The 16,334-nt window shown below is 38.4% G+C and overlaps 1 protein-coding gene across 3 annotated transcripts in view; it reads right to left on the bottom strand.

The window, feature by feature from the left end:
* TMEM164 (transmembrane protein 164) overlaps nucleotides 1–16,334 on the bottom strand; it is a gene marked incomplete at both ends in the record, with an annotated part of 153,427 nt that overhangs the window by 85,525 nt on the left and 51,568 nt on the right. For 2 of the 3 annotated variants that reach the window (XM_084258654.1, XM_084258655.1), the window contains one exon: nucleotides 4,655–4,704. The exons of the other annotated variant lie outside the window; for it this stretch is intronic. In XM_084258654.1, the coding sequence (XP_084114780.1) occupies nucleotides 4,655–4,704 (50 nt within the window). The remainder of the gene's footprint in view (nucleotides 1–4,654; nucleotides 4,705–16,334) is intronic. 3 annotated transcript variants of the gene reach the window in all.

The following is a 16,334-nucleotide window of genomic DNA, read 5'->3' as shown; positions in this document are numbered from 1 at the left end:
AGAAGAAAAACAGGAAGGGGGAATCAAAGATAAAAAGCTAAAAATCAAGGACAAAAAATATAATAAGGTCAAAAGTATACGTATATCCAAAACCAGGTTCTAGAAAGCAACCAAAAATAGACACAGTGCTTACTAACTTAACTAAAATATAAAATAGGAGAACGCAAAAGCAGGTAAGATTAAGCCCAGGAAAGATGGCATGAGTATAGATGAGGACATATTTTTATAATTTACAAAATAAGAGGACACTACATTGCAACTAAATTCGGGGCAATAAATTTGACAACTCAGAAGAAATGGGTAATTTTCTAGCAAAATACAAGTGACTAAAATTGATCCCAAAAGAACTGAATAGATTAATTACCACAGAGGACACTGGAAAGATGCTTGAGGGTCTACCGCCTGCAAAAGGCATCTAGATCAGATGCACTTCACAATTGAGTTTTATTTGATCTTTAAAAAACATACAATTTCCAAGGGTCACTAAAGGATTCCTTCCAGTGCTGAGAAAAGGAAGAACATTCAGCAGTTCATTGTATATACCCAAGTTGAAACTTTGACCATGTTAAAAAGAATACCAAAAAAATTTACTCTGATTTCATTTATGAATCCTGAGGCAAGGTTCTTAATAAAAAGATTGGTAAATATAATCTGGCAATGTATCAAAAGAATAACATACAAAGATTAGCAGTGTTACTTGCAATAATGTGAGAGTAGTTCAAAACCACAAAATCTATGGACATAATTCACTATATCAAAAACTTAAATTAAAAAAAAATGGATCAATAGACACTGACAAAATATTTGATAAAATATAGCAACCATTTCCTTTAAAATATCTCTTTAACGAACACTAACAGCAAGTATGGAGGAATACAAATAAAAATATTTCCATTTAAAATCCATTTTGGACAGAGTGGCCCACCAGCACCATTTTTATTTAAGTCTGTCTTTGAGTTTCTAGCAAAACTACATTATATATCACAGCAAAAGTACAGAATACAGAAAGGCACCTAAAGAAAATGAATAACTGGTATTACCATTGAAAAGAAGAGCTACAACTAAAATAAAATGAACAGGAAAACCTCAAAAGATAGCTGGATATGAGAACTATTTTTTAAAATCAATAACCGGGCCTCCCCCATGGCGCAGCTGGTTGAGCACCATGCTGTGAAGCTGTCCACAGCCTCTGCAGCATGGGTTCGATTCCCGGCTGACCAGGGAGATACCCACATGGCTCGGCAGACCTTGCCTGCCTCACCCACTGCTCCCCTCAGCAGTGTCTTTGGTCCGTCTGCCTGTTCTGCTCCCCGCTGTTTCTGGTGAATTCTCTCACCCTCCTGCGCCTCTGGCCTGTACCCCAGTTCTTGTATAAATAAATAAATCTTTAAAAAAAATTAAATCAATAACCTTTTTCTATTTTAGCAAGAAGCACATCGGAAAGGAGGAAAATACTCTGAAAATTCTATTAATTCTTTAGGAAGAAACATATCAAGAAAGGCATAGGGTATATATGAACAAAAGGACAAATCTGACTGAAAAATGAAATCAAGATTTGAGTAGATAGAAATATTCTCATATTAAAACCTATATAACTTATAATAATTCAAGTCTCAAAAATATAAAGTTAATGTAATTCAAATTACATTGATGGGGTGTTAGGGGGATGAGTTGGATGAAAGTGATATTAAAATGTGCATGTAAAAAAAAGTCCGAGAATAACCAAGAAAACCATTTTTTAGACTAGTGTAATCAATCAATATGATCTGTGTACTGTGGGGAGCAGAATAGGCTGCCCCCAAAATACACCACTTTGGTACATGGACTGTTTTGAGCTAAGAGCAATTAAGGCCAACAATCTGAACAAAAAGCAATTAGGACCAACAATCTCAGGAAGGCTTTTCTTTACCTCACCCTTAACTACCTGAATAATTTAGATAGAAGAGTGATCACCAGATTTAACTACAAAGAATAGAAGTTAAATGTGCTAGGATGGGGGGAACATAGTAAGGCCTGTTTGTTCAACGCGCTCTCTGTCCCTTCATCTATACATATAGCATGGCAAAATTTGTTTACAAAACATTTCCTCTTCCTCCTTTCTGTAAATTGTATTTGCCCCCTTGAACTTCCAGACCCCTGCCCCCTTTCACCTTAGTTCAGGATGTCAAATAAACCCCAACTGTCTGATATCACATAGCCCCAAGTCTTTGTGGGGTTCCTGTACATGTGAAATTTCACTTCTTTTTCTTCTCTAATCTTTCTGATGTCATTTTAATTATTAGACCAACCAAAGAACCTAGAAAGGTAGAAGGAAATTTTTGCCCCCCTGACAGAATACAAATAGACATGTAGGTGAAACAGAATAGACAACCCATAATGGATTCTAGCACATAAAAAGTTTAACAGATGACCATGATGGTAGCTCAGCTCACAGGGAAAAGTAGGAATTATTTAATATATTATACTAGTACAAGTTATTATCCATATTTAAGAAAATAATCTCAACAGACTAGAAATCCAGAAATTATTAAAAAAGAGTCATATTTGGATATGAAAAATGTAAACAATTATGTACAAAAATACAGCATTAACAAAGTCAATACATACAGATGTGGGAAACATAATAATCACAAAAGACTAATATCCTAACTACTCAAAGGAATCTTACAAATTAAGAAAAATATTAACAATTCATAGAATAATAGGGAGATAAAAGGAATAGACAATTCAAAGAGAAAAACTGAGATAATATGAAATTCATTAGTAATCAAGGAAATACATCCATTAAGTTGGAGAAATTATACAAGAACCATAACACCTTCTGTTGTTAGGAATAAAGAAAATAATCTCTATTATCTACAGAAGGGAAAAGTAAATTTTAGCAGTCTGTTTTTATAAAGTAATGTGGAAATCTCTGTTAACCCAAGTATATATGTATATTTATCTATAAGCAGTTATATATATAATGTGCATAGATGTATGTGTGTGTGTAAACATAGATAAATATGTATGTGCATATGTCTTTATATGCTGGTCCTTTATATATGCATATATGCACAAGAATGCTTATTTCATTTTACATTAATTGTAGTGGCAGATATCTAGAAAGAATGAATGTAAATGTTCATCAATAGGGAAATACCTAAATAAACTGTTGTGGATTCATGAAATATTTTGCAGCATTGAAAAGAATAAGCACTTTAACAACAGATCTCATGAACAGATTCCACGAGATATTTTTGAGTGACAAAAGCGAGATGTGTGAAAGTGTATGCAAGATTCTGTTTTTGTAAACCTGCATGTGAGTGAGTGTGCACCAATGAGCATGGAGAAAAACACAGACCACCTACTGGTTTGCTAATATATGCAAGGGTGGTGAGGGAAAGCAGAGGTAGGAGTCAAACAGAACAAGGAAAAGAAAATATAGAACCAGTATAAAAAATAAGCCCAGCAATCATATTTGTGTTTTTTATGTGTATAATGTATACATGAATTGAGTTAAATTTAGAAAAGATAGACTAAAAAAACCTAAATATGATCTCTGCTTATTAAAAACAGAAAGGCAATAACCAAAATTATCTAATAGTGGTAGAATTAAGGGTAATGTTTATTTTCTTCTCTATGTGTTCCTGCATTTTCTATAATGAAAATTGTTACTTTCATCGTAACGAAATAAAACCAATAAATGTTACTTTAAAAACATTACACTGAAAAATTGAGCTCATTTTGGAACTCAAGGGATGGAACCAGGGTTAAATGCCCCTTCTGCTTAGGAGCTGTCTAAGTTTGAGATCTATGAAATCAGGATCCATTATCCCTCATCCAGCAGAAAGTTACTCACCTAAGGCAAGAGACTAAGTGGCTATTCCAAGAAGCTATTTGAAGCAGCAAATGGGATATATTTTCCCCCTACCTAACACTTGAATGACTTAAGTAAATCAGAAAGCCATTTGTTCCACTCTCAATTATCCAAGGATCTGCTGGGCTCTTTACTTCCTGTCCCCTCCCTCTGGCTTGTGGCCATTACATTGCTTGGGAACAGCTCCAAAATGGGGGCCAGGGAAGGGAGAAAGATTAAATTAATTTGGTCGATTTAGCTTCTCATTAACAACTGTAATAAAAGGCTTGATACGTGAGATGGTCACAACTCATGGTTAAAATGAGGGTTCCAGGACTCGAGAATTTCACTTAAGCCAACTTGCCTTCAGATAAACACTATTTGCCCGCAATACAGTTTAATGGATTTGGTGTTTGCTATTTTTGAGAAAGTCAGAAATTGTAATAGGTGATAGGTTTCTTTCCTCACTTTAATTTGCACTTTCAGAAAAATAAAAAAATAAAAAATAATAAAACAAGAACAAAGCACTTTAAAGTGAAGAACCATGATTTCAGTAAAGCAGCAAGAGCACAACAGAAAGATTCTTGCAACAGGAGAAGCTGTCCAAGAGAACATACCTGGGCCAAAAGCCACATCACCAGGAGTCACTGACAGGATTTGTGAGGACTCACCAAAAGTCAAATTTCTACACACATCACCCTGTTTCACTCAGAACTCATAGACTGTTGTCCCTGGGAAGCCAAGAGACAAAACTGTGCAAGTCCAAGGTGTGCAGAGCAATGTGCCCATCATCCTTTGCTATCAGACAAAACTTACTTGAAGATGATGGTAGCTCCACGGCACGGTGGGCAGGCCAGGAGAAAGATCTGCAATTGAAAAAGAACTGAGTAAGATTATCAAGAGAAAAGCTAGATATAGCAAGTCAGTAATACTTAAATAATAATAACAACAACTAATAAAAAAATCAAACTCTAACACAAAAAATGTAATGAAAAAATTTAAAAGGCAAGCAGGTGGTTTTCCAAAGTACATGTTTGTGTTTACCCATCCATCTATATGTATGGCGAACATGTGTTATATCTGGATGGCAGGGGGAGGGAAAGATATGATAGGAGGGCTAAGAGATGGAGAAAGCTTTTCTCAGGCCCTTTCAGCTTCTAGAACACTTCCCCTTAAACTCAAGTACAAGAATCAGTTGTTCAACTTTTCCACTTCAATATAACACAAGTAGCCAGTCTAAGGGTTTAACACAGGGCAAGTGAAAATAGATTCTGAGCACAGGACAAGTAGACAAATGCCATCTGGTTTGTCTCCCATGGGGGAAGGTGGGTTAATCAATACCCAACATTGCCTGATGCAGTTAATGACAATACAGGATGCCCAGTTAATATGAATTGCAGATAAACAACGACTAATGTTTCAGTGGAAGTATAGCCTAATATTGCAGGGAAGATAATTGTATTATATATCACATTACACATTGTTTATCTACAATTCAAATTTAACTGGGCATCCTAAATGTATCTGGCAACACTATCAATTTTGTCACTCCCAGGCTCCAAACCTCCCTTTCATTTGATCAGTCTGTTTCATGACTGGGTGATTTTTACTCTTCTATTACCCTCCTGGGTGAAATTAATAAAAAAGACCTTGTCCTTCTAGGAGACAAATCAGTTCCATGCTACTTAATTTGACCTAGACCTGCATAAACCAGCAGCTTGTGGTAGTTTTGTCTTCACCTAAGCACTGGTTCTCAAACCAATGGGACAAAGAAACCCCAGCAGAGCTTGTTAAGAATGCAAATTCCCAGGCATTCCCATTAGGAATTTTGATTCCAGAAGTCTGAGACTCCAGGAATCTTTATGTTTAACAAGCACCACAAGAGATTCAGCCACTCCTGGGAGCCAAACACACAGAATGTTTTTGACCTTGACCTGAACTACTCCAGGGATCAAAGACATTCAGCAGAATTAAGAATGGAAAAAAGAATGAAACTCATATTTGCAGAGTTCCTTCACCTCCAGTGATTTAATAATATGATTTAAGAAATAACTGAGTATGTTCCTATCTTATGGAAAACATTTATAAATAGTTAATCTGCATTATGGACTTGTTAGCTTTGCCATGTGTATATCCTTTGGCACTTGGTTCTTCAGTTCTACCAGAGTCTTCTATATATTTGGAAGGAAAGGGTACTATGGATGAAAATCACTAAGGAAAGACACCTGCTTGAATTCCTGCCAAGAGGAAGAAAAGAAGAATGGAAGACAGGGCTTTGAAAAGAACAAGGCCAGGAGTCCATTCCCTGCACAATACCTCATCGAAGAACCCCTCCGAGGAAATATCCATCAAGAATGTGCCTTCCCCCCTGTGGAGCAATTTGATTAAAAGCAAAACCACTGACAATTACAGGTCCACAATCCTTTATTGGCAATTGCCACATCTAAAAGCTCTAAAAACTGAAAGTCTGTTTTTTTCAAAGCTCATTTGGTAGCAAAGCATGACTTGTACTGAACTAAATCCATTTACAGATTTTACCTATTCCACTTATGGTGACTATTCATATGTTTTCCATCAAAATATATATTTTGATTATATGCCCCAGGCCCCACTAGGACTATGTGCAAAATACTCCAGATGCACTGAATTGCAAAAACATTCTGCTTTCTGAAATACACTGGTTTGGGATAAGGATTGTAGACTTGGAATTTCAATCATCCAAACATTAACTTACCCCACTCCCACCCTACCCCTCAGAAGCAGTCCAAGAAAGAAACAAAGCTGGTATTCTTTACCACTGGCCAGCAGTAAAGTTACTCACCTTAGGCAAGAGACCAAGTTGAAGGCTGTACATAGCTACCCAGCATCAGGCCCATCAAAGGCTACACTCAGAAGTGACAGTTTATAGAGAGCAGACAGGGGCCCCCACCCACCTCAGAAAGGTCCTCAATACTTCCAGGGTCACCTAAGAGTGATACCAGCAGCCTTGTTGAGCTTCTGGAATACCCAAGTTACTTCCAACATGCTAAACAGAGAAGCAAAAATGAGACACTGGGTCCCCTAGTTAACTCTTTTCTATAGCCACCGCCAAGAGGAGACATGTAGATTCTTAGGGACAAATGCCAAAAGGCCATAAACCAGGGGAGCAAGCCTCTAATCCCAACCAAACAGGTTCTCATATTATCCTCCACTCAATCATGGATCAAATTTCTTCTGAGGCAGCTAATCTACTTAACTCTAAATAAGTTTTCTAACAGTTACTTTCATGTGGCCACGTCATCCCCACCACTACTTTGGCGTTTCTTGTCTTTCCTATCTAGTTCCATCATCAGGACAGAAAGTATCTTTTTCAAATCAATCTGTGAATCAAATATATGTAGACCCCAAATCCACCATATTCTATTTACACTAAATTCATTACCTCCTTCAGCAACTTTATTTTTTTTAAAGATTTATTTTATACAAGAACCGGGGTACAGGCCAGATGTGCGGGAGGGTGAGAGGATTCACCAGAGACAGAGTGGGGAACAGAACAGGCAGACTGATGAAATACACTGCTGAGGGGAGCAGCGGGCGAGACAGGAGAGGTCTGTGGCGCCATGTGGGACCCTCGCCGGCCAGCTGGGATCAAACCAGCACTGCAAAGGCTGCGGACAGCTACACAGCGCAGCGCTCAACCACCTGCGCCACCAGGGGAGGCCCTCCTTCAGCAACTTTCAATATTAAAAACATTGAACCTCTCTGTTCTATCATGCTGGAGCCAGACCCACAATCACCCTTAACCAAAGGAGTCACATTTTAATTCAGGGGCGCAAAGGCCCCCAGTCCTAGCCTGAATATCGCTGCTTTCTTCCTTGTTGGCTGCCAATCACCTTCAAATTTTGGTAGCATGTGTTTGAGCAGGCAGAAAGCTAAACCATCCCTTCAGCTGCAAAGAGAATATGAAGTGAAGGCACTTGGAGTGCAAACAAGGACAGCAGGAAGATAAGAATACATCTCAGCATATCCCAGCACCAACTGGGAATTTTGTATTCATGCCAAAATCTAACCAGCTCAGCACCTGGAGAAAAGGGCATGGCAGGCTGCACACACTTCCGCTTTCCCACCACCTGGGTGCAAGCAGGGTCTTGTTATTAAATCCCATTTTACATATAAAGAAACTGAGGGAAAGGTTCTCACAAGCTTTCTGACAAGAACCATGTCCCCTAAATCCCAGTTCAACACACATGCTACCTGATATGGACCACGCCTCCTGGGGGCTTTTCTTCTTTAGACTATATCCCTGCCTCTTGACCTCAGAGTGCAGGGAGTCACCCCCAAAGGCTCCATACTTGTGCCACCACACAGCTGATAAGATCTCTCTACAAGGTGAGACACCTCAAAACACAAACCTAACCAGGTAGCCAAGTATGTTTACACAGATGGGTACCAGAGTCCAGTGTTCCGTAAAGATGGGTTAGGCTTAGATCCAACTTGCCTCATTCCCACATGTGCTTGGGGGCTTGTACATCTTGAGTCTTTATAAAACTGAGGGCTCTCTGGATTGAATTTTCCATGGAAAAAAAAAACACTGGTTCAGTTCCAAACCACATTCTCTCAGCTTCCCCAGGATAGCTTCACCGTTGCTGCTCCAAGTTTCCGTCCAGAAACTTGTAAATTCATCTCTTTCCTGAGCACCCACTGTAGATACCAACAGCTGTGCCAGGTCCTTCTTTCTGAACCACTCTGGTTGCAGGGTCCCACCTTCCCTAATCAACCTTCTTAGCCATCACTTGTCCCGGGGCCCCCATCCTCTCTCCCTGGAGCTCCTCACTAGTCTCCCACCTCTAGGCACGCTGCAGTGAAAGGGATCTAGCACAAATACTGCTCTAATCTGCCATTTAAAATTTTTCAATGGCTTGCCAGCACCTACCAGAAAACCTCCAGCTCCTTAGCATGACAGGCGTTCTTTATTCCAGACCCCACCTCTCTCTCCAGCATGGCAGCCTCATGCATTTGCCATATTGTATCCTGAGCATTCTCCATATCAATAAATATGTTTCTACAACCTCGTTTTGTCATAGCTTCCTTTTATTCAATTGTATGGAAAGGCAATAATTTACTGAGCCAATCTCCTCCTATTGCTGTACATGGAAGTAAAGGGCAGGCCTCCCCAAAACGTGTCACTTTGACACGCAATTATTTCAAGATGACATCAATCGAAGTCCAGCAGGCTCCTGAGAAACTTACCATTCCCCAATTTACCTAGAAGAATGAAACCTGGGGGGTTTTCCCAGAAATAGGTATTACCAGAAATAACCTTTCTACCTTAAAAAAAAAAAGCCTATCTACATGGCAGGACAAAATCTAATTACAGAGCACCTCTTCTTTGTCATATGTGAGTTCCTGGAAGCCCCAAGCTCCCATGCTATTCCTTAACTCAGCATATATATCCCATTTTGGCCCACTAACTTTGGAATCTACAGATCTATGTAGATCCCCTGTAAGAACAAAATTTTCTTTTTCGCCTACTGATCTGTCTGATGTTAATTTGATTATTTGACCAACTAGAGAAGAACCCAGAGGGGCAGGATGGAATTTCCTTTCCTCCCCAACTTAAGTTATGCCTAAATTTTCATATCCTTTACTATTTCCTTAGCCTACATTCATAGAAGGAGAATTTCTAAGGCCTCCAAAGGGAATATATATTTTAAGGTTTTTAACCTATAATTCTAAACTGCTTCCCAGAAATTTTTTTGAATGCAATCTCCAGCCAGCAATATGTGAGAATGTGCTTTTGCTGTAACTTGTTCAATAGGTTACTATCATTTTTTTAAAAGGCAAACCACTGAAGGGGAACAGAATTTGCCACCCCAAAATGTCTCTTTGGCATTAGGATTATTTTCAGTTGGTTATTTTTTTTTAATAGCAGACAAGGGAGAAACTCTGAACACCAAGTAGAATTTATCCCTTCATAAGAGACATACTCTGGCTCCCTGCCATTGCTATTTTTCTTTTGTCTTTAGCTGGAAGTAGAACTTCTAGAGGTAGTGGGGATATGTCACAGTTACTCTGTTGTCCTGGTCTCCCCCATGGACACAGAAGGCATATGTATCATTAAACATGTTTGTTTCTCTTCTGTTAATCTGTTATTTTATTTTGAGGGTATCACAGCCAAGAACCTAGAAGGGTAGAGAGAAAACTATTTTCCCTCTACACATACACACACACACACACATTTTCTTGCATGTCTAGGATTACCAGAAATGTTAAACTACTTTCTAACATCTTTTGGCAAACCGTTATTTCTTCATTTGGAATGTGATCATCTGTGGCCTTTGCTTATTTTTCAAATGGTATGTTCTCTTTCTTATTGAGTTATAGGATTTAGTTATGTTTTAATGACACTTAATGCAAACTATTTCACACTTAACACAAATTTTTCCCAGGCTGTCAATGTTATAGCTCTGCTTGTGGTCGTTTTCTGATATATAGAAGCTTTTTTTTTATCTTTACGTAACTAGAAGTATTTGTCATTTCCATTATGGTTTCAACCTTTGATATCCTTTGAGAGTTTCCTGTGCTTACACGAAGTCACCTACTATTTCCCAAATATGTTAATAAGTAATTTTTTTAATTTAAATCTCCAATATCACAAAATTGTGCCACTGTTAATCCATTAGTTCATCCACAATGGCCTTCTCACCTTTTCTCTTCTGGCTCTCATTTACCCATCAAATACAAAATTAAACATCATTTTCGTCAGGAAGCCTTCAGTAAAATGTCCATCCTCTGTACTCCCATTAACTCCTTTCATTTACCTCTTTCTGAGAAATTCAATTTTTGCCAGTGTAAGGATCTTACGAAGAGCATTCTGTCAAGAATTTATACAAAAGGCAAAGTAGGATACTACTAATAGGCTTTAAAATCAATATACAAGAAATTTAAAAGGTTGTAAAGTCACCTCAAAGCGAGAATTTCACAGGCTCAAAACACCAGACTGAATTATACCTAAAGAAAGAATGGGTTTGGTCAATCATTGAGGTATAGAATAAGGAGTCACAAAGACATTATTTGGCAGTGTCCACACCCAAGCACTATTTAGGGGCCAGCCAATCTTAGCTCTTAATATCAAGTTTTCTGGTCCCATTAGCAAACTCATCCCTATTAAGAAGCTAGAAACAGAACAGGTAGCATTACCATGTGGCTTAAAGTATGGGTTTTGGAGACCTGTTTCTATATACAGGCTCTGCCCCTCACCAGCACTGTCACCTTTGGCAAGAGACTGGAGTCATTTTCATCACTAAAATAGGGATAAAAATAGGGCCTATGTCCAACAAGATTTCAGAGAAGATCAAATGAAATAAAACAAGCAAAGCACTTGGCACACTGCCTAGCACATAGCTAGCACTCAATACATAATAGCTATAATTATTCTGATCGCAAAAGAAAATCCATCCCTACTGTGAGCTTTATTAGCAACAGCTCATATAAAACTCCCAATTAATCTAACCTCACTTGTTCTGATTCCATTCTTGCATAATAATATTCTGATAGACTTCTTGGCTTCCCCTGTCTACCTGCGTACAGGGAGTGAACATTTACCCACCACAGACTTGGTTTCCTCGTCTACCAAATGGGGATTCCAGTATTAATATCTCAAAGGGCACATGTGAGAATTAAATGCTTGAAGCACTTAATTAAGTGTCTGACACAGTGTAAATAAAATAAGTAGCATCATCCTTCTTAAATGCTCTTTTTCTTCTTTTACTGCAAATTTCATCCAAGTCCATGGCAAATTCTTTTTCTTCCACAAAGTATTCTTCAATAACACCAGACAACAATTCTTTTTTCAAATGGTTTATAAAACTTATGAAGTATATAGATTTTATTTAAGTTGGGGTTGTAAATGGCTCTTTGTTGCCACATATAGTGTTGCAGTGGATTATGAACTAGGATGTGATTACTGAAATTTCTCTCTTGACAAATCTTAAATGGCCACTGAACAAAGTCCAAAGTCACTGGTAGGTAGGGAATCAAGGCCCTCAACAAGATGTACCCCACTCCCTGCTGCCTTGCCAGTTGGAATTACCATTGTGTCTCGATTTTCACCCTGAACTTCAGTTTCTACATTTGTAAAATGAAAAAAGTATTAGTTCCTGTCTTCAATATCTTAACCTCAACTGCTTTTACCATTTATTTATTTATTTTTATTATTGAGGTAACACTGATTTACAACTATGTATACGATTTAGGGAAATAAGTTCATTGCCATAGGTCTTCACCATTGACCATTGGGCCCCCTCGTCACTTTGTTTCCAGCCCCATCCTTCCTCCCCATCTAGGAAACTCAGAAGAGCTAAATAGATGTTTCTCCAAATAAAACATACAGATGGCCAACAGGCACATGAAAAAAATGCAGTCATCATGAGGGAAAACGCAAATCAAAACTAATGAGATATCACCTCACTCCAGCGTGAATGACACATATCAAAACAACCAGAAACAAGTGTTGGCAAGGGTATGAAGAAAAGGAATCTTCATGCGTTGTTGGTAGGAGTGTAAAGTAACCCAGTCCTTATTTAAAACAGTATGGAGGTTCCTCAAAATATGAAAAATAGATATACCACATGACCCAGCACTTTTACTCCTAGGTATCTACCAGAAGATTACAAAACACTAATACTAATTTGAAGGGATAGATGCACCCCTATGTCCACTGCAGCACTGTTTACAGCAGCGAAGCTAAGGAAACAACCAACATAGCAGTGGATTAAGAAGATGTGGTACGTATACACATATTCACACACACACAGGAATATTACTTGGCTATGAAAAATGAACTTTTGCCATTTGTAACAACATGGATGGAACTGGAGGGGATTATGCTAAGTGAACTAAGTCAGAAGGAAAAAGACGAATACCAATATTCCACCCATATGTGAACTATAGAGAAATAAAACAAAGGAAATGACAAAACTAAATCAAATCAACTGTTGTTTCTATGAAGATATCCAATGCTTTCTGGTTATTTCCATCTGGATGTCACACAGACCTAACATAACTAAATCTGAACTATGATATACTTTTCCTAACCTCTTTCCTCTCTAACTGTTCCCTCAAAAATGGGAGAGAAGATCCAGCTCTTGTAGAGTAGAATTCCAACCAAAAAAGGTCAAGGAATGGGCAAAACAGAAAATCACAATTAGGCAAACACAGCAGCAGTAATTGTTACAGGGAGGAACTACTGATAGATGCTATGATCAGTGTAAGCATCATCATTTTTGCATGCAAGATACTTGCTAATTACAAAAGGAAAATAGCAACTTTACAGTGGAAAAAAAAAACTAGAATCACCACCTTAGAATCAGTGTGAATATCACCAGGAATAAGTCATATCAACATGTACCCCCTGATATGCTGCACCAAGACGAATACAGCATCACTGTGTGGTATTTCTTCCCTAATTGTTCAAACCTAATCATGAAAAAAACAATCAGGTAAGTCCAAATTAGGGATACTATGCAAATTAGCTGATCAGGACTCTTCAAAATTATCAAGGTCATGAAGGACAGACTGAGGAATTGTACTAGAGGAGACATCAGAAACATGGCACAAGACAGTCCTTCTCCCAACACTGCCCATCTGTGTCTACATAGGTGTCCCTCTTTTTTCCTTCTTCTATTCCCAATAAATCTGTCCTTTGAAATATGAGGGGAAAAAAAGAGAAAAATATGGCAAGTAAATGCAATGTGGTATATCCTGGATTGCATCCTGGAATAGAAAAAACACATTTGTGGTAAAACTGGTAGAATTGGAATAAAGTCTATAGTTTAGTTCATAGAAACGATGCTAATTTCTCAACTTTAATAATTTTACCATGGTTATGCAAGAGAATAACCTTGAAAGCTGAATCAAGAGTATACAGAAGTTGTCTCCAATATCTTTACAACTCTTTTGTAAGTTGAAAATCATTTTATTATCTAAGTTAAAATATGTATTGTCATCCAATTAAATTATCTTCAAACCTCAGAGAAATCTTTTGTGCCTCCCTTCTTTTTTAGCTTTCAACAAGAAGTCAGTCTACAAGTCCTATCTGAGAAATATCAGTTCAAGTCCTAGATACTTTAACTTTTTTGATTTATCTCAAATCTATCCTCACTATCTTTTCCTACTTCTGCCCCTATCATTTTCTTAAACTACCTTATCAGTTGCCTATTTGATCTCCAGTTCTCCTATCTCTCCTCCTTCACTCTAGTTCTTATACTTTTGTCAAGTTCCTATTCTTAAAATACTACCCTAATCACTTTATGCTCCCAGACAAAAAGTTTGGAACAGAATCAAACACCCCCTATCAGATGCTCGGTTGACTTCTTTGTAGAAAATTACAAGCTAATTCTAAAATACCTATGGAATTGCAAAGGACATCAAGTCAAAAAATCTTGAAAAGGACAAGTAGGAGGAGCCCACTACCTGATTTCAAAACTTACTACAAAGCAACTGAAATTAAGACAGTGGGATACCAGGGACTCCCTGGTGTTACAAGGGGTTAAGCCTCAGCACTATCAAGCTATTCAAAGCCACTGCAGCATGAGTTTGATCCCCAGCCAGGGAGGTGACCCACATGGCGCAGCAAGCCTCTCCTGTCTTGCCCATTGCTCCCCTCAGCAGTGTATTTCAGTCTGCCTGTTCTGCTCCCCATTCTGTCTCTGGAGAATCCTCTCACCCTCCCGCGCTTCTGACTGTACCCAGTGCTTAAATAAATAAATACATACATACATACATACATACATAAATACATAAATACATAAATACATAAATCTTTAAAAAAAAAAGATGGCTAAGGATTTGAACTGATAATTAAGAAGATAAGGGCCAATATGCACAAGAAAGGAAGTGCCACATCCCTCATCATTAGGGAAATGCAAATGAAATCCATAGTGAGGTACCACTTCACACCCACCAGCAAGGCTAAGATAAGTAAAAAAAACAAAACGTGTTCATCTGATGTGGAAAAACTGGAAACCGCATGCACTGCTGGCAGGGATATAAAAATGGTGCTGCCACATTAGAAAAGAGAATGGCAGTGTCTGAAAAGGTTAAACAAAGAGTTATATGACAACCCAGTATACATACTTATGTACAATACATAAATACATGTGTGTGTGTATATGTGTGTGTGTGTGTGTGTGTCTGCAAGAGAAACGTCCACACAAAAACTTATACCAGCATTATTCACAACAACCAGAAGGTGGACACAGCCCAAACACTCATCAATGAACCAATGGAGGCACAAAATACCATACAGTCATGCGTGGTTTACTGAAATTTCAGTCAACCACACACTGCATGCATATACAACAGTGATACCACAGCCTAGGTATGTAGGTCTGGGTAATTACACTCAACGATGTTCACATAATCACAGAACAGCCTAATGATGCATTCCTCAGAAAATATCCCCACGATTAGGCAACACATGACTGCATAACCATGCGAAGCAATGTTATTTGACCATAAAAAGAAGTGAAGTATTTATACACTCTACAACAAGGATGAGCCTTAAAAATATTGTGCTCAATAAAAAATGCAAATTACAAAAGACCCTATTTCCCTATCAAACCACTTCTAGGAAGCATCCAGAATACAAATCTATAGACAGAAACTAAATTAGTAGTTGCCTAGAGTTAGGCGGGGGTAGAGTAAGGGTGGGCAGGGGAACAACAGCCAAACAGTATGAGATGAAAACATTCTAAAATGACTGTGGTAATACCTGCACATACCTGAGAATATACTTGAAAGCGCTGATTGAACAATTTTTTTTTTATAATCTGTTTTAATAGCCTTATACCTTTTTTTTTTAACATTTATTTATTTATTTATACAAGCACTGGATACAGTCAGAAGCTCGGGAGGGTGAGAGAATTCACCAGAGCCAGAGCAGGGAGCAGAACAGGCAAACTGATGCGGTACACTGCTGAGGGGAGCAGCGGGCGGCAGGAGAGGTCTGCACCATGTGGGACCCTCGCCCGGCAGCCGGGATGGAACCGGCGCTGCAGAGGCTGCGGGCAGCTTCACAACCCAACACTCAACTGCTGCGCCACCAGGGGAGGCCCTGATTGAACATTTTAAATTGGTGAATTGTATAGCAAGTGAATTATACCTCGATAAACTATTTTGAAAATCTTCAGCTAGCTCCTTATTGCCTGTTGAATAAAATGTACACTCCTTAATTTAGCACTCAAAGACCTCCCCCTCCCCATCATCATTTAATCCCCAACCAGCCTTATTAGTCATTACCCTTTGTCACATGCCTTTCAATCAAACCAAAATGTGTTAGTTGACATTACCCATATGCCCCATGCAAAAACTCACAGCTTTGGCCCTCTTATTAAGTCCCTGAAAATGGTTCCAAAGAGCTACTCTCTATTTCTTCCAAAACTCTGCCCTCACGAAGAAAGCATTAGGATAGGGCCACCGAGTACAGTTGTATAGGTTGTGCACTGCACAACCCTAG

The sequence above is a fragment of the Talpa europaea genome (assembly GCF_964194135.1).
Source record: "Talpa europaea genome assembly, chromosome: X".
NCBI lineage: Eukaryota > Metazoa > Chordata > Mammalia > Eulipotyphla > Talpidae > Talpa > Talpa europaea.
This window is presented reverse-complemented; position numbering and strand designations above follow the sequence as displayed.